At 49.9% G+C, this 27331-nt stretch overlaps 2 protein-coding genes and 1 long non-coding RNA gene across 4 annotated transcripts in view; 2 read left to right on the top strand and 1 right to left on the bottom strand.

Annotated features, from left to right (window-relative positions):
* Positions 1-16348, top strand: part of Casp9 (caspase 9) — a 19338-nt gene extending 2990 nt beyond the window's left edge. Inside the window, exons 3-9 of one of the 2 annotated variants that reach the window (XM_034502910.2) lie at positions 2472-2506; positions 4028-4204; positions 4589-4678; positions 5650-5797; positions 11180-11359; positions 11999-12108; positions 13325-16348. In XM_034502910.2, coding sequence (XP_034358801.1) covers positions 2472-2506; positions 4028-4204; positions 4589-4678; positions 5650-5797; positions 11180-11359; positions 11999-12108; positions 13325-13417 — 833 coding nt within the window. In that variant the 3' untranslated portion in view covers positions 13418-16348. The remainder of the gene's footprint in view (positions 1-2471; positions 2507-4027; positions 4205-4588; positions 4679-5649; positions 5798-11179; positions 11360-11998; positions 12109-13324) is intronic. The other variant, XM_076933812.1, reaches the window with a different exon arrangement.
* LOC143442300 (uncharacterized) lies at positions 5804-7115 on the top strand. The gene is made up of 2 exons (XR_013110344.1): positions 5804-6525; positions 6828-7115. It is a non-coding gene; the product is annotated as an uncharacterized LOC143442300 (long non-coding RNA).
* LOC117708917 (chymotrypsin-like elastase family member 2A) lies at positions 14678-27331 on the bottom strand. The gene is made up of 8 exons (XM_034502913.2): positions 27205-27331; positions 26776-26870; positions 22135-22232; positions 21611-21739; positions 21160-21296; positions 19487-19632; positions 18268-18420; positions 14678-14771 (listed from the first exon to the last, which is right to left on the bottom strand). The coding sequence occupies exons 1-8, from the start codon at positions 27242-27244 to the stop codon at positions 14754-14756; spliced, it is 816 nt and encodes a 271-aa protein (XP_034358804.1). The 5' UTR covers positions 27245-27331; the 3' UTR covers positions 14678-14753.

Here is a 27331-nt window from a genome sequence, read left to right as displayed (position 1 = left end):
CTCTGGTTGAGATTCAGAATTTAAGTGTAGTATTTGTCTTAATGAATGCACATAGGGGATGAGTGGACTATTCCGGTCAGTCTAGGAGTGCGAGAGTGGGGGGTGGGGAAACTCGTGCGGCAGTGGAGGCACGGCGAGGCCTACCACGCCAGCTGGTCCCACAAACACGAGAAGGTCCGAGGTTCCAGAGGCTGGAAGCTTTGGCGACGGCAGGCCCCAATGACAAGTCCAAAGGGATTCCAAAGCTTTATTGTTAATGGTAAATGTGGATGGTCTGGGTGCACCCCCCCAGTTAAGCCAGAGTGGGCTTGGCTTAAATAGGGAATGGGAAGAAGGGAAGGTCTGGGAGGGAATAACTTAATTAGCTACGCCCTCTAGCCTTTAGATAACTCATGAATATGGAAATCTCTCGGGGCTGAAGCCTGTTAGTCACGCCCTCTACCCGTAGCTGTAGCTGGTGATGCAAAACCGCTCTGGGAGGGGCTACTCTGAGCCAAACTGCAAGGCGCAGGTTTATGGGGATGTAGGCCTCATGGAAGAGTCTGGAATCTGGGGATGTGGGGAGATACGTAACGTCCCTCACAGGCCATGGTCACCTGTTGGGTCTCCGGCTATCTCAAACCCAGTGCTCTACCAGGGAGACCAAATCATCCCTTCATGGCCCTACATAGGAGATGTAATTTTGGCAGCCTGTCTGAAGAGCAAGATCTGATTTGGATGCTCAGTGTTTCCAGAAGGGGCTGTTGCTCAGGGTTTGCCTTTGGCTTCTGGTAGGTGTCTGAAATTACCTACGCCAGACAGGAGGTGTGGGGAAGCTGGTAGTCAGGACTCGGCCCTGCACACATATGTATTGCACAAAGCAGACCCCTACCTCCCGAAGTTCTGCAGAGCAGATACTGTTAGACTCAACGCTGTCAGCAAGGAAGCAGAGCCCCCCCCCCCCCCAGGAAAGTGAAATGGTCTGCCTAAGATGACTAGGCAACAGAATGTAGGGAAATGCAACATGCCAGCTCTGTGCGTGTGTGCATAGGGCGCCACCACCTACACTGTCACATTATAGGACATTCTAGAGTCCTAGGAGACCTTGTCTCTGTTCAGTCTGTACCCACTCCTGCAACTGAGGGGACTGCTGTTCTCTTCTCCTTGACATCTGTCACTTTTTTTCTGTCTTTGTACATCATTAAAAATGGAACCCTACCGTAGGAGCCCTGCTGAGTTTGGTGTATTTCACCCATCATGTCTGCGTTTCATTCATGGTGTGGTACAGACCACAGGTCGCTCTTTTTCACTGGTTGCTGGTAGTTGTTCCTATTCCAAATAACCTGGAATTCCAGACTTGGCAGGGCAGAGAAACACAAGACACAAAGCTGGAGCAGCAATGTGGACAGAGGCCGTGGAGGGACGCTTGCTCTCTGTGGTTTACCCAGCCTGCTTTCTCACTCAACTCAGAACCACCTCCCTGAGTGGCACTGACCACAAGGGGCTGGGCCCTGCCCTGTCAGTCACCACAGCCTTGCCTACAGGCCAGTCTCATGGAAGTTTCTCAACTCTTGTATTAAGCTGATGTAAAACTAGCCCAGACCCTGTCACTTTTGAAGTCCATTAAAGCAGAGAATTGTGAAGTTCTGAAGGTGCAGTTGACTGAGGTAAAAGGACAAGGACTGGTTCTGGAATAGTTTCTGTGTGTAGTCACCTTGTGACAGGAAACAGACAATACAAGGGACCCATTGCCCATCTCCCTTTGGGGAATGTCAGTTGGAGACATTAGGAATAGCAGCAGTTTGGCCTGGAAACTTGCTGCTCTTTTGTAAGGTTTATTTTCTTTAAGAGTGTGTGTGTGTGTGTGTGTGTGTGTGTGTGTGTGTGTGTGTGTGTGTACTGCATGCATGCCTGGTACCCACAGAGGCTACAATAGGGTGCCATATCTCCTGGAACTGGACTTAAGGATGATTGTGAACTGTGATGTGTTTGCTGGGATTTGAACCTGGATCCTCCGCAAGAACAGCTAAGTGCTCTTACCTGCTGAGCCACTTCTCTATCCTTCACCCCACCTCCCTTACTCCTTTCTGCTGTGGAGTTTTGTATGAATGGAATCATGTGCTCTGTATTTTAGTGGCTGGCTTGTTTGCTTTAACATAGCCTCTTGCTCTCCAGGTTACCCAGGGCATTGTGGGTAGCTGGCTCCTCTTCAGGATATCCCCCAGAGTGGCTGAATCTCAGCTTGAGGCTTTTGAATAAGACCTTAGTGAATATTCTTAATGAATATATTGGAGTGAATATTACTCCTTTCAAGGGTGTAAGTGTATGTTTAACATTGTTGGCAACTCTTAAGAGACTTCTCCATACTTGTGGTGTCATGTGACTCTCCTGTTCCAAAGACCCCACTTCTCTATTATGGGAGCTGCCCTCACAGATCCTTGGCTTTTCCCAGGTGCACCTCAATACCCACATTTCTTCTCCTGTTTTCCCAGGTGCTCCAGGGACGATCAGAGGACATGCAGATATGGTGAGTCCTCACTGATTAGGGTTTGTCTCTCCCCGAAGCCTGGCCAGGGAGTGCGGTTACAGTCACCACTCTCCATGGCTCCTGACCCCAGCCAGTACACTCTGTCCTGTCCCACCCATCTGTCTCTGTAAACTCAGAGCTCGAACCTAAAGAAAGGCTTACAGCCTCTGGGGTGTCCACTCCGGGGCAAGCCACTCAGGCTGTTCTCCTTATGTATGTAGTCTGTGGCTCCCATGTGCTGCCATAGTCCTGTGCTGGGAACAAGGGGACAAGACCATTCAGCAGGCGGAGCCCTGTGCTAGGAGAAAAGTCAGGCAGAGGAATAGTTAAATAGAGTGATCAGACCCTTGGGCTGAAACAGGCTGTGGAAGAGGAAGTTCAAAGGCCCTGAGCCTGGGAGAGAGCTGCCTCAGGAGCTCAGAGGCTGGCCCTGGCCTGAGACGGCTCCAGTAGAGCCTACCCCAAGACCCTTAGCTGAGCCCTGGCCTGGTACCACCAAGTTGCATACTGTTTAAAATCCCTCTGGGCAAATGTGTCTGGGTTGGTTGGGCTTTTGTTTGTTTGTTTGTTTGCTTATTTTTCTCTTTGGGGGAAATGGGGAAGACTCGAAACAAAGTTTCTCTGTGTAGCTCTGGTTTCCCAGGAACTCACTCTGTAGACCAGGCTGTCCTCGAACTCACAGAGATTCCCCCTGCTTCTGCCTCTGGAGTGCTGGGAGCGAAGGTGTGTGTCACCATCCCCAGCTCTTTGTTTGGTATTTTAAAGGAATTATTATTTTTATGTATATGACTGTTCTGCCTACATGTGTCTGTACATCACGTGTGTGTAGTGCCCATAAGCCAGAAGAGGGTGTCGCATCTCCCAGAACTGGAGTTGCAGAAGACTGAGAGCCACCATGTGGTGCTGGAGAGTGAACTGAGGACCTCGGCGAGAGTAGCCGGTCCTCTTAATTGCTCTCCCTGCCCCCTCTCCCCTTTTTTGTATTTTTGAAACTAGAGTTTATTATTTAGCCCAAGATATTCTAGAACTCAGTATAAAGCCCCGATTTCACTTTGAACTCCTGAATCTTTTTTCCAACTTCCCTGGATTATGGGGTTTTCGGTGTTGGGGGGTCGGTTTGTTTTGTTCCTTTGAGACACAGTCTGTCTGTGTAGACTAGGCCTGAACACAGAGGTCCACCCTGTGCAATTCAAGTGTTGCCATTAACTGTACGTACATGCCGCCATGCCTGGCTGGGCTTCTCTATATGGGAGCCACCTAGCTGGGTTATGATTTTCCATCCCCAAATCCTAAGATGGCATTCAGTTCACTCAGGTAGGCGGTACACACCTGTCCCTTGTCTAACTGCTCCTGTGGGTTTTCTCACTGGAATGTTGGGTGGGGTCCACACTGCTCCCTCCATGGAAAGGAAGACCCTTGGTGTGTGCTGGCTCTCCAGACTTGACCACTTAAGTGAGCTCCAGGAGTCCTTGCCTCTCCTGAGAGGTGCACCGATGACACTGGAAACCTGCTATCACCCAGGCATACACCCTGGATTCGGATCCCTGTGGTCACTGCCTCATTATCAACAATGTGAACTTCTGCCCTTCCTCGGGGCTCAGCACACGCACCGGCTCCAGCGTGGACTGTGAGAAGCTTCAGCGCCGCTTCCGCTGGCTGCGCTTCATGGTGGAGGTGAAGAAGGACCTGACTGCCAAGGTATAATCACTGTCCCCCGAGGGACAGTCCCCAGAGAAGCCTCTGTGTCCATAGAGGTGACATGGCAACTGGTTCAAGCATCAGATTGGGGGGAGGGGGTAGAAGGATGTCTGAGGACTGGCTTTCTTAATGCCGGCCACTTGACCTCTTATGCCTCGGTTTCCCAGTTTAGGCGCAAGAGTAATTGTCCCCACAGAGTTATCGTGGGGTTTAATGGCCAGTGACTAAGCATTGTACCTTTTCCTTCAAATGGTGCCAGTATGTTGACTGTGTCTGTCCCAGCTTCAGCATTGGGAGCAGAGTGCTGTGTTGTGGTCTTTGGCTGGATCCTGCAAGGCAGCTCTCCATTGGTGCCCCTGCCTTAACTGTAGCTTTCCCTTGTAGAAAATGGTCACAGCTTTGATGGAGATGGCACACCGTGACCACCGTGCCCTGGACTGCTTTGTGGTGGTCATCCTTTCTCATGGCTGCCAGGTAGGAGGCCTCTCTCCTCCAGATTCTTGACAGGCTCTGCAGTAGCCCCGCTCCTTCTGTGTCCCTGGACCCCTTAGCTTTGGAGAGGAAGTGGTGAGGCCTTTGCCCCTCCTGTTGTGTCTTCAGGGCTCTGTGGTCTTCTGAGGAGTTGCCTTTGTGGGTGGGAGGTGGATGGGGAAGTCCTGTCCAAGATGGAGAAAGAAGCAAGCCCTGTCTACGCAGCTCTCCTCTCCAGTTCAGAAACCACATGCAGCTATCCTGGTTCTCCACGTCTGCTGTGTTCCATGGAGAATGTCTAGCTCCTTTCCTATCGGGTAGGGACACAGGACACTGGGATCCGTCTGGTGCTTGGCCACTAATGCATTGTGCCTAGGCCCCTGCTCCCATCCAGGCCTCAGATCCTTCATGTTTTAAGTTGAGGGGTTGAGGGCCAGTGAGACGGCTCAAAGGAGAAAGGTACTTGCTGCCAAGCCTGGCAACTTGGAACCCACGTGGAGTTGGGAGAGAGCTGACTCCTCCTACAGAATTGTTCTCCGACCCCCCGGCATGCACATGGGCACCCGTTTGCACAGACACACAATAACAACAACAAGAAGATAAATGCTGTGCTGTGTTTAGCTGCTTCAGAGGGTGTGGAGGACCAGAAGGCTGACTCTGGAGGGCTAGGCGAGGCCTGGGAACCATCGTTTTGTACAAGTCTGTGGGTGACGCCGACACTGGTGGTGTGGGAACAGCAGTCGAGACACAGCTGATCTTCACTCTCAAGCTTCTTGGCCCCCATAGTTAAGTGCGTCTAGGGCCCCTGGAATAGATGCTGACCAGCTTGCTCCTTCTTGGTTAATCCAGCGTCCCTGCTAGGGCCTCCTGAATGTGGGCCTCTCCACACAAAGCCTTGGCACAGGCCTCTGGATTTCTACCTAGAGTCTTCTGTAACTGACGTGTTTTTGTAACCAAGATGCCTTGTGCTCTAGGCCAGCCACCTCCAGTTCCCAGGTGCCGTCTATGGGACAGATGGATGCTCCGTGTCCATCGAGAAGATTGTGAACATCTTCAATGGCACCGGCTGCCCCAGTCTGGGAGGGAAGCCCAAGCTGTTCTTCATTCAGGCCTGCGGTGGTGGTGAGTGGACTCGCGTTTCCTGTGAGCACAGCTGGCAGGGAAGGACCCACTGCCTCTTCCCTTCCGTAGCCCCTCACTGCGTCCATGGGGTTCTCCACACACATCACTGGTATACATCCTGTAGGACTTTGTCCTTGCTGCCACAGACCTAGCACCGTCTGAGGAGTTGGGTGCTGTGACGTCACAGGTTTGTGTGTCCTTGATATCTTCAGTCCCAGACTTTCAGTAAAAACAGCAGGGCAGGGGAGATCACTCCACCTGTAAAGTGCTTGCCATGAAAGTGTGGAGCTCTTGAGTCTGAGCCAGGCACAGTGGTGCCCACCTATAATCCCAGAGCTAGGGAAGTAGAGATAATGGTGCACACACACACACACATACACACACACACACACACACACACACACACACACACAGCAAATGAGAGAGTAAAAAGACCCTTCCGTTTGCCTTGGCACCATCCTCTGACCTCTGACATCTAGTTAAGACCCCATTTCTACTGTCCCAGGAAAAGTGCACCGAGCCTCAAGGAGAAACTAAAGAATTTCACTCCTGGAACTCTCAGGAGCCCAGGGATGTGAGGGACTTTCAGGTTTTTTCTTTATGCTTGGTGTCTTACTCTATTTTCTGTCTCCATAACAGAACACTACAGGCTAGGGAATACGTAAAGGAGGGAGTTTATTACCTCATGATCTGGAAGCTGAAAATTCAGAACCATGGTGCTGGCTCTGGTGAGGGTTTGTCCAATTCTTGTCGAGTTTCAGTGTGGTGGGCAGCTTCACGTGACAAGACAGTACCTGTGCTAGCTGCTCCTCCTCCCCCACCCGCACCCATGATTTTTAAGAGACACCACCTTTGAATTTGAACTTCTGTACTTACAAGTACATGCCTGGGTAGCACCTTTATTTGATACCTCTGACTTACAAGGGTTTGGTGGTGCATACATCATCATCATCATTGTTATTAATTTTATTTATTTATATACCAAATGTTTGTGCCCCCACAAAGATTTATTTATTTATTTTGCATATAGGAGAGCTCTAGCTGCATGTAAACCTGCATACCAGAAGAGGGCAGCAGATCCCACTATGGATGGTTGTGAGCCCACATGTGGTTGCTGGGAATTGAATTCAGGACCTCTAGAAGAACAGACAGTGCTCTTAACCACTGAGCCATCTCTCCAGCCCACACCTTTAATCCTAGCACTCAGAAAGCAGAGACAAGTGGATCCCAGTGAGTTCAAGGCCAGCCTGGTCTACATAACCACAGCCTATCTCAGAAATAAATCAATAAAATAAAGTAAGCCTCTTTCTGACTTTACTATTACATGCTTTTGTTTTATTTTGTTTTCAAAGCCTGGAACCTGCTGTTCTTACAAAGTATAAATAAACAAGCAAACAAACAAATAAATCTAGGCAACTGAGAGCTGGTTCAGTGGTTAAGTACTGTTGCTGCTCTTATAGAGAAAGGACCAGAGTTTGCTGTCCAGCACCTACAACTGCTTGCACCTTTAGGCCCAGGGCATGATTCTCTTTTCTGACGCCGCTTCCCCCCAACCCCCATATGTTCACACATTCACATAAACATATCCACAGAAATAAAACTTTATATATTTTTTTCACCCTCATGCAACTGAGATTAAAGGATAAAAACGTTTTGAATTTTTTTTTTTTTTAAATCTAGAATTAGTGCAGTCAACTGTAATCACAACATTTGGGAGGTGGAGGCAGAAGAATCAGGAGTTCAAGGCCACCCTCAGCTACATGGTGAATTTAAGGCTAGTGTGGTCTATATAAGATCCTGTCTTTAAGGGGAAAAAAAGTCCTCATTCTTTACGAGGCTAAAACAGGGAGACTATTTGAGTCTAGTAGTTTGAAAAAAACCTGAGCAACAGGGAGTATGCATACGTGTACACACACACACACACACGCCTAAGAACAAAACAAATGAATATTGTTTTTAGTGTATTAGGAACTCTGGCATCCTGTCCAGGAATCTCTTCTATCCCAGACCCTGGTGTCCTGGACATCTGTAAGGCATATCACTGCTGTGTCCCTGAACCTGAGTTTGTGAAGTGGGTACTGTGAACCAGGGTGTTGTCTGGCTGGCCCGAGGGACTTGGCACACCCCATTGTCCTGTAACAGGTTCTGTGGATGCTCGGCTGCATTCTGTGTTTGGGATCATCTAGGGGATCAGGCCTTTGACATTCAAGAAGTGTTTATTAGGCACCTATTGTATATACCAGGTGCTAGAAATAGAAGAGAGAGTGTCTGACCCCTAGACTTTATATATTTAACATGAACATTGTTAAGTCACTGCAGAATTCGTGCTTTTAAGCTGGCAATGAAGGATTCAGGATGTGTCATTAAATCCTGGATTGGTCACTAACTCCTTGCATAGTCCTGGACTTCCTCTTTAGAAGTCTCAGTGAATTGGGGGGGGGGGGGTCATACTCAAACATGTGCAGTGCCTGGCTCCTTTAAATAACTGAAAGCCGCCAGGCGGTGGTGGTGCGTGCCTCTGATCTTAGTACTCTGGAGGCAGAGGCAGGCAGATCTCTCTGAGTTTGAGGCCGGTCTGGTCTACAGAAGTTCTAGGACAGCCAAGGCTACACAGAGAAACCCTGTCTTGAAAACCCAAAACAACCCTACTACCCCCAGGGCTCAGGGGTACCCCACCCTTTCCCTTCTTGTTGCCAATGTTCTTTGGTGTAATATTGAGAGCAGGGAGGAAGTAGCTGTGCCCTCTGGCCACGGAGATACCCTCTTGTTTACCCTATTTCTGCTCTAGAGTGTTCTGAGGTGATGCTCCTACCCTGATCCCTGAAAGATGTAGAGGGAACAAGGAGCAGAGCTGAGTGGGTTGCAGGTCCCAGGACAGCGGCTGTTTGTTTGTCCTCGCCTCTCCCAATCCCTACCCCAACCCTCATTTTCAGTAGGAAGTAGGATTTTGGTCCCACACATATGAATGGTGTTACTCTTAAGACTTCTTAGCAGGGTCATCAAGGCTTTTGATGACCAGAACCTGCCACTGTGCCTGCCCATGCTTTCCTCAGCACAGCCTTCCCAGAGTGCTCCAGGCTCCTGGTTGTTTATTGATTGATTTACTGATTTGTATATTTTGAGTCGTGACCCTGGCTGTCCTGGGACTATGTAGACCAGATTGCCCTCAAACTCACAGACATCTGCCTACCTCCACGATGGGATTAAAGGTGTGTAGCACACACCTGGCTGTTTGAGTTTTCAGTCTTATGTATATGGGTATTTATTTTCATGTATAGATGTTTATGGACCACATGGGTACAGGCGTCTGTGAAGCCCAGAGAGGGCACGAGATCACCTGGAACTGCAGTTAGAAATGGCTGTGAGTTGCCATATGGATGGTGGTCAGAACATGGGTTCTCTTGCAAGAGCACCCAGCGTGTTCACCTGCTGAGCCATCTCTCCAACCCCAGCTCTTCCTGTTCTTCGGATTATTGCTGCTGCCTCCAGGGAGTCTTCCCTACTGCCCGCTTCCTTGACAAGGCTACTCCCAGCACTTGAGAAGCAGAAGCAGGAGGGTCTCTGTGAGTTCCAGGCTAGGTAGTGAGTCCCAGCACAGCCAGAGCTAGAGAGGAGAGAGAGAGAGAGACAGAGACAGAGAGAGAGACAGAGACAGAGACAGACAGACACAGACAGACACAGACAGACACAGAAAGAAAGACTGAGAGAGACCAAAAAAATAGTTTCAGGCTAACCTGGGCTATATGAGATCCTTTGTACCCCTCCTAAATTGTTCCCCCTTGTGGAATTCTAGTCTCTTTGTCTAGCTCTGTCCTCAGCAGGAAGTATGACCTGCTGTTTAATGCTGTGGCCACCTGGTGGTGTCATGTCACCTACAAACAGAAACAGTGACTTCTCTGCTTTGGCCTGGCTGGGTACCCTGTTCACACACATGCAAATGCCAGCCCAGGGTTTGGGTGGCTCTACTGTTTTCAAAGTCACCACTTGTATTTAAAAGGCAACATGTTACCTACCCTTTGTTAGATGGTGGCATAGAACCAGGCTTTGAAAATATCGCCCAGAGCCAGTAACAGGTGTGGTGTTGTCAGTGTGTCATACGGTGTGACACTCTTGGCCAGAGCCCAGTGTGGCTCAGACAGGCCCCGCTGTCAGTGCTGGGAGGAAGTCCTCTTCAGAATTTCAGAGTGTATGTGGAGAAGGCAGAAAGCAGCCAGTTAGCCACAGCAGCTGAGGGCTTGCATGCTGAGGAGACATTCTGCCTCCTGCTGTATGTTGTTATGGGGGAGCAGCCTTGCTTGTAGACAGGTTTGTCCTCACCTGTGGCTTGGCTTTCACATGCAGTTTGCAGACAGAGGATGACACATGAATAGACATGCAGTTGGTGTCTCTGACTCGTTCTTCTGCTTTCCCACGTCACTTCCCCACAATGGCCGTTTGGGTGATAATCACATTTCAGCTCACACTACGCAGGGCTCTGTAGAGAGCCTTGGGCTGCAGTGCGTTATTGTCTTAGGAAATTGCGGGTTTAAGAGGTATACACATTGACACAGATTTTGTTAGCCGTGACACGTGTATGTATACACACACACATAAAACTTAGCATGTACGTTCATACTTGTGTATGTTCGTGGAGGTCAGAGAACAAATTTTAGTCAGTTCTCTTCTTCCACCCTGTTGGGATCCAGATGTGGGAGCAAGTGCTGGTGCCTACTGAGCCATTTTGTCAGGGACCCCCTATTTGGTTAGTTTGGATTCTCTGTTTTGAGGTAACATCAAATAATTAGGGTAGCTCAAAAAATACAAATGATTGGGCCTGTTAGCACAGATCCGTAGTCTCAGCTATTGAGGAAGCCAAGGCAGGGTGATCAGAGTTCAAGGCCAGGGCCTGAAGAGATATGTCTGTGGCTAAGAGTGCACACTGTTGTAGAGGACTCTGTTCAGATCCCCCGCACATGCGCTGGGCAGCTTCCTGTTCCTTGTACACACTTTGGGCAGCTTCCTGTAACTGTAGGTCCAGGAGATCCAACACCCTCTTCTGGTCACTGTGAGTAACTGTGCACATACCCCACCTCCACACGAAACTAAAAGTACATACTGTGGTTATGCTTCTAATCCCAGCACTTGGGGGAGCAGAGGCAGGTGGATCTCTTGTGAGTTCGAGGCCAGCCTGGTCTACATTGTGAGTTCCAGGACAGCCAGAGCTGCGTAAATGAGACCCTATTTCAAAACAAGCGTGTTCTGTCATATGTAGTTTCTGTTTATTTCCTGTGTGGCAGAGCTCACATGCGAAGCTTTCCAGTCCAGGCCTTTCCCTTTTCAGGAGAAGCACCCTGTGCTGCAGTGACATTAGTGATGTGGGTGACTCTTTTTCACTTCCCGCAGAGCAGAAAGACCATGGCTTTGAGGTGGCCTACACTTCCTCTCAAGGCAGGGCCTTCGACAGTGACTCTGAGACAGATGCTGTCCCATATCAGGAAGGCCCAAGGAACTTGGACCAGCTGGATGCCGTGTCCAGTCTGCCGACCCCTAGTGACATCCTCGTGTCCTACTCAACTTTCCCAGGTGAGCTCGTCCGAGCACCCACCCCAGCCCAGGGCAGCTATGCCCTGAGGTCTTGTTTCTGCCAGGCACAGCCTGCGGGGTCCTCAGCAGGTCCTTCACCTCTCCCTGGCGCCCCCTCAGGGTGAAGTAGACAAGGCCTCAGATTGGCATACAGATTAAGAACAGCAATCCTAGCTGGGCCTTTAATCCCAGCACTTGGGAGGCAGAGGCAGGCGGATTTCTGAGTTCGAGGCCAGCCTGGTCTACAGAGTGAGTTCCAGGACAGCCAGGGCTACACAGAGAAACCCTGTCTCAAAAGAAAAAAAAAAAAAAAAGAAAAGGAAAGAAGAGAAAAGAAAAAAAGAGCAGTAATCCTAATTGAAAACACACTAGGGAGGGGGCTCCCTCAGCACAGTGCCTGGCATGCAGTGGTAAGGTGCACTCTTCATCCTTCTTGAGACCCCTGACTTCTCAGAACCTTGATTTCCGTGCTGAGAAAACGAGAGCCACAGCCAGTCAAGCAGGGAGCCAGGGAGGCGGGGCCACCCTCGCCACGTGCCAGTGAGCCACAGTCTGGATCTGGCAGCAGCCTGCACACTCCACCAAGGACTATGCCCTTCTGCTCGGCGGTAGCAGAGTTCAGCCTTCCTCTTCTTGCAGGTTTTGTCTCCTGGAGGGACAAGAAGAGTGGCTCCTGGTACATCGAGACCTTGGATGGAGTCCTGGAGCAGTGGGCTCACTCTGAAGACCTGTTGTCCCTTCTTCTCAGGGTGAGCACTTCTTCCTGAGGGCAGAGAGGCCTGGAGAACGGGGGCAGCAGGCCCTAGCCAGAAGCAAAGACTAACGGGCCCTGACAGAGAACCAGGGAGTACTTTGCCTCTCAAATGAAGAACGCGACCATGGTGGTGCCGTTGGTCCTGTTTGCAAAGTGCCATCTTCCCCGTCTACTTAGAGGCAGACACCCAGACAGACACCCAGGTCCCAGATGACAGTGGTCTTAAATGCCATGTGGGGTGGGTCAGTGGCAAAAGCTTGGTTCCCTGGAGCCTGGCCATTTGCCTTTCCGTGGACCCCATGGCAGTCCCGCACACTCTCTTTTTAGATAGGGTCTTATGTAGCCCAGGCTGGCTTAGAACTTGCTATGTAGTGGGCAGTGACCTTGAACTTTTGATTCTCCTGTCTCTACTTCCTGGGTGCTGGGGATTACAGGTGTTGACCACCATACCCAATTTATGCCGTGCTGGGGGCCGGTGGAGCTACATCCCCAACCCCATGTTATCGTCTTTTGACCAGCAAGCATTGTAATTGGCCCCTACCTGCATGCCTTAGTGAGAATGAATAGGGAGGGGCATAACAGCCCCTCCCCTTTCAGGGCACAACAGCCCCTCCCCTTTCAGGGCATTTGCTCCCCATGGGGACCCTGAGAGTTTCCACTGGTTTGCTCAAAATACACATGTTGGGGCTATAGGGGGTCACTTCTGGTCCTGAGATGGGATCCTACAGGACAGTGGACAGCCAGGGCCAAGCAGGACACAGGTGGTCTCTGGGTCATCTTCTCCCATCTTTCTTGCCCCTAATCTTTCAGTCTGATTAGAACTGTGAAGTTTTGTATTAGAAAACTTGACCAGGCAGTGGTGGCACACTCCTTAATCCCAGCACTTGGGAGTCAGAGGCAGGATGATCTCTTGGGTCTGAGGCCATCCTAGTCTACAGTGTGAGTTTCAGGACAGCCAGGGCTACACAGAGAAAACCTGTCTCAAAAAATCAAAACAAAACCAAAACAAACAAACAAAAAAAAAACCCTTGAATTTTCCATTCTTTTACAGTAGCTAAGGTGTTTGATCGATAGCCCACCTCAGGAAGTTGTAGGTGGAGTCGCCTTCAGATGGCCTCTTCAGTGGCCCTCTCCTTAGGGCCCCTTCTCAGCCTTTGCCTCAGCCAAGGACACCGCACCCACAGATTACCCCTTGTGCTTCTGTTTTGCAGGTCGCTAATGCTGTTTCTGAGAAAGGGGTTTATAAGCAGATTCCTGGCTGTTTTAACTTCCTCCGGAAAAAGCTGTTTTTTAAAACTTCATGAGGCTGGGGGCTGCTCTCTGCCTCATTCTTCTCCCTCGAACCTTCATGGCCTGGAGGTGGCCAAGACCGGAAGTGTCCTGCGAAGCAAGGGTTTTGTAACTGGGGCAGGCTGCTCTTTCCCTTTTCTGGTGCAGACAGGCTCCTAGCAGCTTCCAGGTTGGAGGGAGATGTGGAACAGTTCGGGGAGAGGAACGGAGCACTGTGGATGCCCCCTGGCCGCTTCATCTGTGGTTAGGGACTGTGGCCTGGGGCTGCCAGGCCTCTCTAGAACAGGGCTTCTCTGCGTATGTACTACTGACATGTGGGGTTGCATAATCCTGTCATGGGACTGCCCGTGTGTTGTAGAGTTTTTTAAGCCATCTCTGGTCTCCACTTGCCAGCTGCCAGGAGCACCTTTCCTGAGTTCTGCCAACCAGAAATGTCTTCAGACATATGTGCCCTGGGGGACATTACAGCACCCCCTCTGGAGGGACATCACCCACAGGGGTCTGTGGCTGCAGATACGCCAGCATCTTTCCTTCCCAGACCCACAGTCCAGCTGGCCCAGTGTGAATACCTGGATCTGGGCTGCATCTCGTTGAAGTTTCCAGAAGGGTTAAATCTTCTCGAGCACATTATGTATTCTTAAACAATAAATCTCAGGCAAAAGGACTGTCTTTGCCTGTATCCTCCCCACCCCCGCTCTGTTCTTCCTACAAAGGAGACTTGCCTTTTCCTGAGCATTTCTCTGTGTCTTCCAAGGTCCCCGTCCAAGCACAGGAGGTGACTGAGGTGGGAGCCAGGAGTCCCCACAGACCAAGTTTCATGTCTGAAGGATCTTGGTTACCCTAGTGAGGACACTTGGGCAGAACTCGACTGCTGCGAGTCTCCCCCAGTCTTCCTTGCTAAGTGAGCCTGGTCCCCGGGTGGCATGGTGGCAGTGACTGGGCAGTAGTGAAGTGCTGGCCCTCTCTGGAGAAGGTCCCACCTTGTCTTTAAAGCTGTTCTGACTTTCACTTAGTTTTCTTTCTGTTTCCATCTGGTCTTTGCTTTGTGAAAATCCACTTGTGTTTAGATGGTAGGGGTGCCAAGCCTTGTTTGTTTATTTTTTGAGCTGGGGGTCTGACTTTGTAGCCCAGGCTGGCCTCAAAATCTCCATCCCACTGCCTCCCGAGGACGGGGATTATAGCTTGTCCCACCACCTCAGGCTCCTCCTGCAAGGGTGTTGCTTTCAGGGCCCTGAGGTTAGGGTGTCGGGTTAATAAGACAGACTCATCCAGGATATGATCCATAAGTCGCTTTATTACTATTTCCTTTATGTGGCATTTCCAAGGTGACAGCCGCAGAGATGTCCTTGGTTAGTTCCTTGCAATCACCTGCAGGACACACAGGAGAGTGAGGAGGTTAACCTGGCTGAGCATTGAGTTCAGTGACTCAGGGCCAAGGGGTATGGTCACAGTTTTCCCCTCCTGTCAAGAAGGGTCTTAGCCCAGAGTCCTGCTTGGGCGTCAGACCAGGAAGCCAGGAATCACTAATGATTACTTGCCAAATTTATAGATAGGTGTGTTTTTTTGGGGGGGGGGGATGTAATTTGTTTCTTTATTTTTTCTGAGACTGGGTCTCTGCGTAGCCCTGGCTGTCCCGGAACTGGCCATGTAGACAAGACTGGCCCCAAAGTGACCCGCCTGCCTTTGCCTCTGAGTACTGGTATTAAAAGTGTGTCCCACTACACAGGCCAATTTGTCTCTTACTTACTATTTGAGGCACCAACGTAGTGTATGAGGTGAGGCTATCACTTGTTTTCCAAGACCGATTAGCAGGATCAGATACTTTTTGGGGGTGTGTCATTTTGGTGCTGGGATGGAGCCCAGGCTCGCACATACTGTGCACCTGTTCTAACACAGAGCTACACAAAAACCCTTTTTTTTTTTTTTTTTTTTGTTTGTTTTGTTTTGTTTTTGTTGTTGTTGTTTTTTGACAAGGATTTTTCATAACTCAAGATGGCTTCAAAGTTGCTATGTAGCCAAGGATGGCCTTAAATTCCTGACCCTCCCACCTGCACCCGTGCTTGGGTTCCTTGGTTTCTGGCATCTGTATGCTATCTATAGCCCATCAGAGCTTCAGGTTTCTGTAGCACAGGCACGCAGATCAGCGTACAAGGATCTGTCTCCGAGGTTGCTCACTGCAGCAGCGTGGGCATTAAAAACAGAACCGAGAGCCAGGTGGCGGTAGGCACGCACTTTAATCCCAGCACTCAGGAGGCAGAGGCAGGTGGAGCTTTGTGAGTTCAAGGCTAGCCTGGTCTACAGAGGGCGTTTCAGGGCAGCCAGAGCTACCAAGAAACCCGGTTTTCAAAAATAAAAGCAAAACAAAAACCAGAACCCCCCCCACCAGAACCCGGATTACAGGTCTCTCATGATGCTTGTGAAGACCCCTCATAGTTCAAAATGACAGATGACAGCTGAGTTCATTAAACAAGTAAAATGTGATTGTGGCTTTTGGTTAGAAGACAATCTATGTATGTGGTTGTGGGATTTTCTTTGTTCTGAGGCTAGGACTTGCTATATGTAGCCTAGGCTGGGCTTCTTACCACCATGCTTGGCTACATTTGGTTGGTTGGTTGGTTAGTTTTAAGACTGGGTCTCATGTAGGCCAGGCTTGCCTTAAAACAATCCTCCTGCCTCTGGCCATTCATTACACGTCTGCACCACCTTGTCTGGCAACGCAGGGTTTTTTGTTTTGTTTTGCATTTTTGGCTGATATGCCCACAAGGCCCAGATGAGCACAGAGCATATAATTCACAGTGATTGCCTCTGTGGAGTGGGAGCAAAGGTTCCAGCCAGGGGATCTTCCTTACGTACGTGGTATGCTCCTATGTTCCTTTTATAAGCAATATTTTTAATAAAGAAATGTGTTCCTTTCTGAACAAAACAATAAAGCTGCAATCTCTGAAGGCTCCCGTGTTGGCATTTTTCAGCGGACATTTGCTGATAATGCTGGGGTTGCTTGTGCCTTTGGTTGGCCGCTTGCTGGCCTCGGCTCATCACCTAAGGCTGTCTAGGCAGGTGTGTTCTGAGGCACACCCTCAGGGTTGCAGCTGTTTGTGTCTACACACACACACACACACACATACGCACACAGAGCCTTGGGCTGGGACCATGGGAGGCTCCCATTGTCCTCTCTGCAGCTTCTCCAGGGACAGCTGGCGGCTCAGCAATCAACCCCTGCCCAGTGTTCTACCATGCTGGCTGCTCTCCCCAGAATGTAGGGGCTCTGCCCAGGTACCCAGCAAGGTTTGCTTTTCCCTTTTGGTCTTCCTGACTCCTACGCCCAGCCATCTGCCTTGCTGTGCCTGCCTGTGGCTGGGAACAGCAGGTGCTGGGACAACAGGGCACACGCTTTAGGTCCCAAGGTGCTGTCAGGCTCAGCTGTGCACTAACTAATGCAGCAGCTGGGACCACAAAAGATCGGAGGATCTGGCTGAGACAAAGCCCAGAAGCATCTTCCCACCCAGTCACCGAGGCTCCTTTGAAATGCTCTAAGCTGGCTTTCGATTTCTTTCTGTCAAAATTTAGTCATGGCTCCCGTCCCCAGTTCACAATCAAACGAAAATGGAAAACAAAAAACAACAGTAACAAAAACTTCCAAAACCCAACCCTTCTCTTGATTTTCCATTTTTCTCTAACTTACCAAAAAAAAAAAAAAAAAAAAAAAGCATTTACTTGCTGTGTGTGCATGTGTGTGCCACAGCACACCCAGGGATTAAACTCAGGTCATCAATCAGGCCTGGCGGCAAGCCCCTTTATCCCACTGATCCATTTCTGAGCTCTGACAAGCTTTCTTGGGAGCTCTAGGGCTGAGTCTAGTCGTGGGCCGAACAGACCCAGCAGACCAAGAACTGAAGCAGGCAGGTGAGCGCGGGCACACTTGGAAGCTCCCTCAGGCTGCCTCTGACAGCCGGCTCCCTCAGGCCCATGCTCATAGCTGCCAGTTCATATTTGGTTTTCCAAGTATCTAATTCAATTTAAGGTTCCCTGCACACTGAACTGGGGATAACGAGCCGCTGCCACCTGCACCACCACCCTTGCTGTTCTGTGGGACAGCTGGCAGTACCTGCTGAGGAGGCTGGCTCAGCTCAAGTCCCATTTTACAGAAAAGCAAACCAAGGAAGGTGGATTAAAATACACCCTATGGGCGGAGTCCTCCCCCTTCCTAGTATCCCCTCTCCAGACTCCCTGTTTCCTCCATCCTCACCCAGGACCCCTTGACTGCCAATTTCCTGCTGTTTCTGGCTGCCTCCCTGACCGCTGCCTGTATCATCAGCTGCTCTGGCCGGCCAGCAAGCCTGTGGGTTCTTCCTGGTTCTGCCTCTCCAGCACTAAGATCACAAGCACTGGCTACCATGCTTGGCTTTTCATGTGGGTCCTGGGGATTGAACTCCGGTCCTTGTATTTGCAAGGGCAGGCACTTTACTGCGGAACATTGCTTCTCTTATTCTTTTAATAATTTGTGATTAGCATAGTAAATGGGAAATTGAGCTTCCAGGAGAGGATTCTCTGGGGACACACATGCGCATAAGATTAACTTGGTCCCATTTGCCTGGGAGTGGCCCGACCTTTGTCCTGGGGCAGTCAGATGGCCCCTTCATCTTACGGGGTGGGGGGAGCACTCTTCAGGGGAATTAAGTGCTAAAAACTAAGATTGTAGGAGTCTCAACCTGGGCGTGGGATTTGCAGATAAATATCACCATCAGCAATGGAGAGTGGGGACTGGGCTTTTAAGATCCACTTGCTGATCCTGGGAAACACCCCCCTACCCCCGCCCCTGCTTGCCTCATGGTAGGCTGTGCTCTCAGGGATGGCGGTTTCTTACCGTGTTGATCCAGTCAATGTAGTTGGAGACCCTGGTGAAGACAGATGGCTTGCGGGGGTAGTTGCAGCCCAGAGAAGAGCCGAAGCTCACGATGCCGTGCACCTGCCACTGGCCATTAGATGCCTTGCAATTCAGTGGTCCGCCGGAGTCCCCCTGAGGAAGCCAGAGTTAGGCATGAAGGGAGGAAGAGGGTGCCCAGAGTATGACGTCACCGTCCTCTGAAGCCAGCCTTATGGTCACAGGTGGTGGTACCTTATCTATAGGAGCTGGTATTTAATTTTGGATCCAGAGCCTCTCAATGTGCCTCTCCTGCTGCAGCTTCATAAATGCTGCCATTACAGGTGTGGAGTATCATGTTGGTTTCGCTCACCATTTATTTATTTATTTAAAAAAAAAAACAAGGTCTTGCCATGTAGCGCAGGGTGTGCTAAAATGTGCAACAGTCACCCTGCCTCATCCTCCCTAGTGCTGGGGCGGTCCATATGTTCCCCAAGTTGGCAGCTATGCCCTTTCTATGCCTCTTCTTGTTTGAAAGCGTGAAGACCTGAGTTCAGATCCCCAGTGTGCATGGACAGAGCCAAATGTGGCTGTGGGGGTCGGCACGGAGACAGGAGCTTGTTAGCCATGTATACAAAACGGGGGGGGGGGGCAGGGAGGGGGCATGAGAAGGAGAAGCATCGCTGCTCTGAACCCATCAGGCCAACACGAGTTTCTCTGGCTCACCAGAGAAGGTTCAGAGGCTGGGACTTGCCCGAGAGAGACCGTGGAGTGTGTGGGTGTGTGTCTATAGTCAAGGCACTGACTGTGTCTGAAGGTGTGGGGGCTCCCTTCTCCCTCTGTCTTCCTCTGCAGAATCTGCCTGTACCAAGTCCTTCGGTTCCTGACGCTGTCTTTAAGAAGACTTCTGTAGCAGCTACCCAAGGGGCCACCTTGGGCCATTACTGTGGGATGACGGTAATGAGAGACCTGGATGAGAGCCAAGGAAGACTCAAGACTTCCTAGCACTTAGGCAAAGAGAATGCTACAGTGCAATGGTACTTGTAACATCTTTTCTGGGGACAAGGAGAAGGAAACATTCCAGAACATTCCTTCCAAGGCTCCTACCCAGGAAGGAGGGAGAAGATGGACCCTAGGCCACCTCCCTACCTCCACCTCCCCCCTACATCACATCCTCGCCGTGTTTCGCTGTAGACTGGGACACCCGATTGGGGACACTCACATTGCAGCTGGAAGTCACACCGTCGCCACCAGCGCACACCATGCTGGTTTTCACGGTGCTTCCCCACCAGGTAGCCTTGGAGCAGGTGGCAAAGTCCACAACCAGCAGGCGGCCCTGCTGCAGCACGTCAGGAGTGGCCCCGTTGGCTGAATGAGACCACAGAGAGAAGGCATGAGGGGGCAAAGAGACTCCCAAATCAATAGGAAACAAGGGGAGCACCCGGGATGTGCTTGCCAAGAAAGCGTGAAGACCTGAGTTCAGATCCCCAGTGCGCGTGGAAGAGCCAAGTGTGGCTGTGGGGGTGTGGATCGAGACGAGCTTGCTAGTCATGTATACAAAACGGGGCGGGGGGGGGGGGGTATGAGAGGGAGAAGTGTCGCAGCCGTGTCCTCTGTCCACCCCTTCCTTTCTGTTCCAGGTTACATTCTCCTACCCACAAGGTTGCTACAGGTGGCCATGCTAGTTTGCATCGTGTCCTCAGTTGATTGGTTGGTGTTCAGGCTACTGGTGATTGGTTCAGGGTGAGCATCTGACTCAACCTAAAGCCAATGAGCGAGCTCCTTCCTCCAGGATTCTGGCATAGGCAGTGGCTGCCGTTTTCTTTTGTGTGGAGAAGGATGAGGCAGAAAAGACACTCTGAAGGAGAGCTTCTGGTTTCTCACAGGCTGCAAACTCCTTGATCTAGAATGTTCCTGACATCTAGCTATGTGTCTATCCTTCACCAAAGACCTTACACTTTACAAATGAGGAAATAGGTTTTACAAAGGGCCCAACATGAGCAAAGTGTGTATATCCGAGAAGCTTGGGCTACCTCCCTGACCCTCTCTTCCAATTCCCTTGTTTGCTATTGGGCCTCATTGCTCTCTACAGAGAAGAAAATGACCGCCACTGCAAACAGCTCTTTGTCTGGGACAGCATCTTCTCTAGTCCCAATTCTCATTGGCTTAGCTTGAGTCAGGTGCTCATCCCTGAGCCAATCACCAGTTACCAGAGCTCTTTGTCTGCGACAGCATCTTCTCTAGTCCCAATTTCTATTGGTTTAGCTTGGAGTCAGGTGCTCATCCCTGAGCCAATCACCAGTTACCAGAGCTCTTTGTCTGCGACAGCATCTTCTCTAGTCCCAATTTCTATTGGTTTAGCTTGGAGTCAGGTGCTCATCCCTGAGCCAATCACCAGTGATCAGAACACTAACCAATCAAATGAGAGGACACAGTAGAGCCAAACCTGGCCCAGTTTTAGGCAGCGAGAAGAGGATCTGATGAGGGCCTTGGGGATTTCCTGGCACTCCAAAAGTCCTCGGTCACGTAGTACATGTTACTCTGAGCTCTGGCATGAAAGACACGTGGTCAACGTGCAGTGGCTACTGGGCACTGTAGTTACGAGTCATAGGTGCTTCCATAGTCTGTCTTCTCTCGCCTTCTCTGTACCTTGTCAATATAGCCGATACCCCACTCCCTCCTGCTGCTGTTCTATGCCCCATTTTACAGATAAGGAAGCCACCGTAGGGGCGCAGTAATGTGCCTGAATTACACAGCTAATAAAGCGGAGATTTGAACCCAGGCATATTTACCAGTCTCTACTAGCCTGCCCCTCTAAGGCAGCCAAACACCCTAGGGACAGAGGTCCTCCCTTCCCTGCCAGGCTGTGTGGGTCACTTGCTTGCTTTCACTTACTCTGCAGCCGGCCCCAGCCTGTGACATAGCAGGGGTAGTTGTTCGGGAGAATGGTGCCAGCGGGTGGGAGGCAAGCCGTCTGGATCTTGCTGGTCAGGGACACTGGGCTGGCCAGTTTCAGCAGGGCAATGTCATTCCTGGGTTAGGAAAAGAAGGTAGAGCAGCAAGCGTGTTGACTATTCCTGCCTACCTTTGTCATCTCCCATGAATGATCTCAGGCTGACCCCGCAGGCAAGGTCGCAGGATCTCCTATGGCCTTTTCGTCTCCCTCCTCTGATAACTCCACCGTTCCCACCTCCAGCCCAGCAGCTATGGGGGAGGGGGTGACTCACCTCTAGGAGGGGAGTCCTCCTTCCATTCCAAACAGAAGAGGCAGATGAGGAGTGGGTTGACCCTTCTGTGTGCTGCCACCAACCCTATCCCTGAGAGCATCAGACAAGACAGAACATACCCATTGGCGACATTTTGGGGGTTCCACTTCTGGTGGACCACAAGCTTGGAGACCTGAACAGCCACGGAACCAGATTCCGAGGTGGAGAGGCTGTGTCGTCCCAGCAACACACGGTAGGTCTTAGAGTTGCTGTGAGGGGCAGAGGGAGAAGTCAGTGACCTCTTCCCCACTCCACAACCCCAGTCTCTGTAAGCAAGGACACCCCAGTGCAGAGTGCTAGCAAGGAAACAATCCCTTGTTCAGAACCATCACTGGTTTTCCCAGCAAGGCAGGTGCTAGGCTGCTTCTTTCTCTACATCCTACTGGCACAGGGCTTCAGTGCCTGCCGAGTATGGACAGGGACCCGACAACCCTGAACCACTAATAGACTTGCGTCTGCGCTTCAAGCAGACATGTGCGGATTTTGTCCAGGCTTCTTTACAGTGCATGGGTCAGTCCACTTGGGGATCTGTGCTCCAGGGCTAAGTGCCACTCCATGACACCGGGAGCAGTGAGGCGAGCAGGGAATAATGGTGTTCAGTTACCTGATGCAATGGGCAGCCGTCAGAACCCAGTTGTTGGCCACCAGGGAGCCTCCACAAGTGTGACTCCACCTTCCAGCAGAAAGGATCTGCAGGGAGACCTGGGGTAGGGAAGAACAGGTGCTTGGGTGGGAGAAACTGGTTTCTCAGTTCTCCAGTGGTTTGACAACAGGCCGAGGTAGGCAAGGTGGGCAGGACACTCAAACCAGGTCCCATACTTAAGGGGATATCCTTAGACCTCAACCATCGGGATAAAAACATTTTCCTTCCTGCCTCACAGGGTCTGTTGGTAAATAGCCAAAGACGATACAGAGCCTCTGGTCCTCCTCCCTTTACCTCCTGTGTGCTGGGGCTACCGATGTGTGCCACTAAACTCAGTTCAGATAAACTTGAGTGCTTTACAGAAAACAATTAAGGCAGTGCTTGGGAGGTGGAGGCAGAGAGATAAAGGACCATTTTGGCTAAGTAGCAACCGGGTAAGGACAGCCTGGGCTATATGAAACCCTGTCTCAAAGCAACAGGGTTTGCTAACAAATCTAACATAAATCTGCGATGAACAAAATATTAAAAATTTCACGCCGGGTGGTGGTGGCGCACGCCTTTAATCCCAGCATTTGGGAGGCAGAGGCAGGCAGATTTCTGAGTTCGAGGCCAGCCTGGTCTATAGAGTGAGTTCCAGGACAGCCAGGGCTACACAGAGAAACCCTGTCTCGAAAAACCAAAAAAAAAAAAAAAAAAAAAGGAGGGCATGATATGTCTGTAATCCCAATACTCGGAACGCTGGCTGAGACAGGAGGATAAAGAATTCCAGGCCAGCCTGGGCTACCTAGTGAGCCTGCACTTAGTCCAACCCTCAACCTGTGTTTTCTTAACAGTCTTGCTATGTAGCCCAGGCTGACCTTTAACCCCGGCCCCCACACACATCTTCCTAATCCACCTCCCAGGAGCTGAGATTGCAGGTGTGAGCCACCATGGCCGCTCACCCATATTTTCTCAGTGCATGGCAGCCAGAAAAACCCTTTCTCTCTCTCTCTCTCTCTCTCTCTCTCTCTCTCTCTCTCTCTCTCTCTCTCTTTTGGTTTTTTTTTTGTTTTGTTTTTTTTCTTCGAGACAGAGTTTCTCTGTATAGCCTTGGCTGACCTGGAACTCACTTTGTAGACCAGGCTGGCCTCGAACTAAGAAATCCGCCTGCCTCTGCCTCCCAAGTGCTGGGATTAAAGGCGTGCGCCACACACAGCCCGGCAGAAAAACCCTTTCTTAAGGTAAGTCTGATGAAAACTATTCTCTGCCCAGACCATCCAGAGGTTCCTCTCCCATAACGTAATGAGGTCCTACACCCTCCCTTTGACCTTTCAGGCATTCACTTCCGCTCTGTGCCCGACACGCTGACCTCCGTCAAGCTTTATTCGGGTAGGCTGACCCTCTGCTGTCTTGGGGTCTTTGCGTTTACAGTCTATTAGCATAACCTTCCCAACTTCCGACTGGTCTCTTCCTGGATGCCACCACCTCCGTGAAGTTTCTATGACAACCCCATCCGACACAGTGCACACACAAGCACACGAATGCTGTCCTGGCAAGTTTTATGTCAACTTGATACAAGTTAGCATCATTTGGGAAGAGGGTACCTTAACTGAGAAAAGACCCCCAATAAGCAAGCTTATGGTGCGTGTTCTTGATTGATGATTGATGGCTGGTGTAGGCGGGCCCAGCTCACTTGTGGGCGGAGCTATTTTGGGGCTCATCATAAGAAAGCAGGCTATAAGGAAGCTATAAGGAACAAGACAGTAAGCAGCACTCTGGGTTCAATCCCTAGTACTGCCTGACCCCCGAAAATGTTTAAAATAGGCACAATAAAGACACTGAGAATTCAGTGAGTAGCTCTGACAACAGGAGTTCAGTCCCCAGGACCGTGTAGACCTGCACAGAAGGAGAGGACCGACTCCTTCAAGTTGTCCTCTGACATCTACATGAGAGTGGTGGCATACATGAACCCCTCTTCTGCAAATAAATGTAATAAAAGAAAGAAAACAAAGAAAGGTCCTCAAAAGGGTGCTGCTCCGGTCTAAAGCATACGAAAACCTCCCTAGATATAGAAACACTTTTTCCCGGGGCAGAAATTGGGCAGGGTTTGAGCCATTGATTTGGGTTCTGAAGGGTAACCAGGCAAGTTTATTTGGGAATGAGATGGCTCAGCGGTTAAGAGCACTGACTGCTCTTCCAGAGGTCCTGAGTTCAATTCCCAGCAACCGTATGGTGGCTCATAACCATCTGTAATGGGATCTGATGCCCTCTTCTGGTGTGGCTGAAGACAGTGACAGTGTATTCACATATATAAAATAAATAAATCTTTAGAAAAGAGCGAGAGCGAGAGAGAGAGAGAGAGAGAGAGAGAGAGAGAGAGAGAGAAGAAATAGCTCCCTACAGTATGAAGGGAACTTGAAAATCTGTTGTCTTAAAAATAAATTCCAGAACAGCTAGGACTACACAGAGAAACCCTCTCTTGAAAAAAAAAACAAAAAATAAAATAAAACAAATATTTTTGAGATGTATCATATAGTCCAAGCTGGTCTCAAATTCTTTATATAATCACAGCTGACCCCAAACTCCTGCTCGTCTTGCCTTTGCCTCCCGAGCGCTAGGATGGCATTCATGCACCACCATGTCCCAAATGCTATTCGGTGCTGCGAATCAAACCCAGGGCTTCCTGCAAATACCAACTGGGCACCTGTACTCAACCCCTGAATCAGATTTGAATCTTGACTTTTTCCAAGCTCAAGGGGGTGACTTCAGGCTGTTTTACAACCATTCAGAGTCCCAGTTCCTTTATTAGAAAAATAGGGAGCACTTGACCAGTGCTCTCGGGCATCACTGATAATTCCAATAGAACAACACTCCAAACTTCCAATACTGTATCGGTCACCATGTGGCACAGCACACATCCATTAGAGGTGGGCATGTGCGGAATTTCCCACCACTCCTGTGACCCCACAGGGCACAGTTTCTTGTTTATCATGCCCATTTTACATTCGAGCAAACAAAGACAGTCTTGTGCAGCAATCCCAACAGGACTTTTAACTAGATCTAGTGGGGCCTGTGGCCAGAGTTTATAACTATCCCACACGCACAGTCAGTGCTTAGTCTGGGAATGGTGGCACACGCCTTTAATCCCAGCACTCGGGTGGATCTCTGAGTTTGGGTCCAGCTTGCTCTATACTGTGTGTTTCAGAATAGCTAGAGCTACATAGTGAGACCCCCATCTAAATAAGTAAATAAACAAACAAACAAACAAACAAACTTCCTGGTTTATATTTTATGTGTATGTGTGTTTGGCTTCATGTATATATGTGTTCCATGTGCATCGTCTAGTGCCTGAGAAGGCCAGAAACATGGCACTGGATCTCCTGGAACTGGAGTTCTAAATTGTTGTAAACTGGTTTGTGGGTGCTGGGAACAGAATTCAGGTCCTCTGAAAGAGCAGCAAGTGTTCTTAGCTGTTGAACTTTCTCTCCAGTCCCCAGGAAAGCTAGTTTAAAACACACAAGCTTCTGACATTTAAAAAAAGTCATTTAAAAATAAGCCAATTTGGTAGTGGTTCATGTCTTTAATCCCAGCACTTGGGAGGCGGAGGAAAGGGACTCTCTGTGAGTTCGAGGCCAGCCTGGTCTACACAGAGAGTTCCAGGACAGGCAGAGCTACACAGGGAAACTCTGTACCGCCAAACCAAAAAACAGTTTTGATTGTTTTGACAGCAAGACCCTGTCTCAAAACAATCAATACAACAAAAGTCCTTTACTACAGTCAACTTTGTAACTACGAAATTCAAATTATGTCAGGTAAGAGAATTTTTTTTTCTTTTCTTTTTGTTTTTCAAGATAGGATTTTTTTTTTCTGTGCAGCCCTGGCTGTCCTGGAACTCACTCTGTAGACCAATCTTCCTGCCTCTGTCTCCCAAGGGCTGGGATTTAAGGCAACACCAGTAAGAGATTTTTAAATATATCAATTGTAAAGGTTGCCTACATCCTATGAAAGACCTAGTAATTTTGCCTGCGTTGAATTTCAGTTTTGATATGACAATGATTAGATCAATGTAAGGAACTGATTATTGTCGTTGGTAACAGTATAACTAAGAACTTGTTTGCAAGCCAGGCATCGTGGCACACCTTTAATCCCAGCACTCCAGAGATAACGGCAGGAGAATCTCTGAGTTCAAGGCCAGCTAGGTCTACCAAGTGGGTCCAGGACAACAAGGGATGGTTACACTGAGAAACTTTATCTTAAAAAACAGAAATCAAAACAAAAACCTAACTGCCCCCCCCCAACAACAGCAAAAAGATTAATTTGCATAAATAGCTCTGACTGGTCTCTTCAAGCACAGAGCATTTGCATAGTAGAGATGACTGACTTATGGAGTAACCATTGAGCATCTAACTTTAAATCAGCAGGCATCGAAAACGTGTCTCAGAGTGGTGCCCCCCCCCCACCATTTTTGAAGTCTCCTGGAGAAGTAACCTTTCCCTCAGCCCCCAAATTGGCCAAGGTTGTAGGAATGTATCCTACCAGTGAAGTTGTCTTTGCTGCCCTCTGTTTCCACCAAGCCTCACCTTTGCTTGCACAATAGACCCACCGGTGTGGCAATAGACTCACCTGCCAGGGCCAGCTGTTGGGTGTGGCCTGTTGGCCCCCAACTACCCTGCTCACATCATCCTGGACCTCATAAGTGGGGTACCCGCAGCTGAGAGCTGTGAATAGAGGATTGAGAGAGTGATGTGTTGGTTGGGAACGGTATTTGTGGACATAGCCGAACCCCAACAGGAAACCCTTGCTTTGGAATAATCTTCGAGGTCCATGAGTCCTGTCCTTCACCCCACTTCCTAGCTCGCTTTTGAATTTGTTAGGCAACTGAAGCTGGCTTTAAATTCTCCACTCTCTTTTCTTAGGCTCCTGAGGCTGACGCAAGGAGTATGTCACCATGCCCTGCTCCATGTGTCCTATAACTGAGGGACGGGAGAGGGGACAACTGATCAAGGGAAGGGCAGGAGGGTCCAGTTCCTAGCTTCACCAGACAGAGGTTACCTCCAGCCACCAAGGCAGATAGCAGCAGTGTCCTGATCATGGTGTGTCCGTGGACGTCTGTAGGTCTGGCTCTGGCTAAGCTTCATTTTTATGAGTGGCCTTATCGGCCAGAGAAGAAGAAGGAGTT

This window comes from Arvicanthis niloticus, chromosome 5 (genome assembly GCF_011762505.2).
Source record: "Arvicanthis niloticus isolate mArvNil1 chromosome 5, mArvNil1.pat.X, whole genome shotgun sequence".
In the NCBI taxonomy this organism is placed as follows: domain Eukaryota; kingdom Metazoa; phylum Chordata; class Mammalia; order Rodentia; family Muridae; genus Arvicanthis; species Arvicanthis niloticus.
This window is presented reverse-complemented; position numbering and strand designations above follow the sequence as displayed.

Excerpts from the sequence above, each read along its gene's own strand:
- LOC117708917 (XM_034502913.2), bottom strand. The coding sequence starts at position 27,244 with ATGATCAGGACACTGCTGCTATCTGCCTTGGTGGCTGGAG. Across the intron at positions 26,871-27,204 it reads ATCTGCCTTGGTGGCTGGAG|CTCTCAGCTGCGGGTACCCC; the intron begins GTAACCTCTGTC and ends CTCTATTCACAG. Across the intron at positions 19,633-21,159 it reads AGGCTGGGGCCGGCTGCAGA|CCAACGGGGCCACTCCTGAC; the intron begins GTAAGTGAAAGC and ends GGTCTCATTCAG.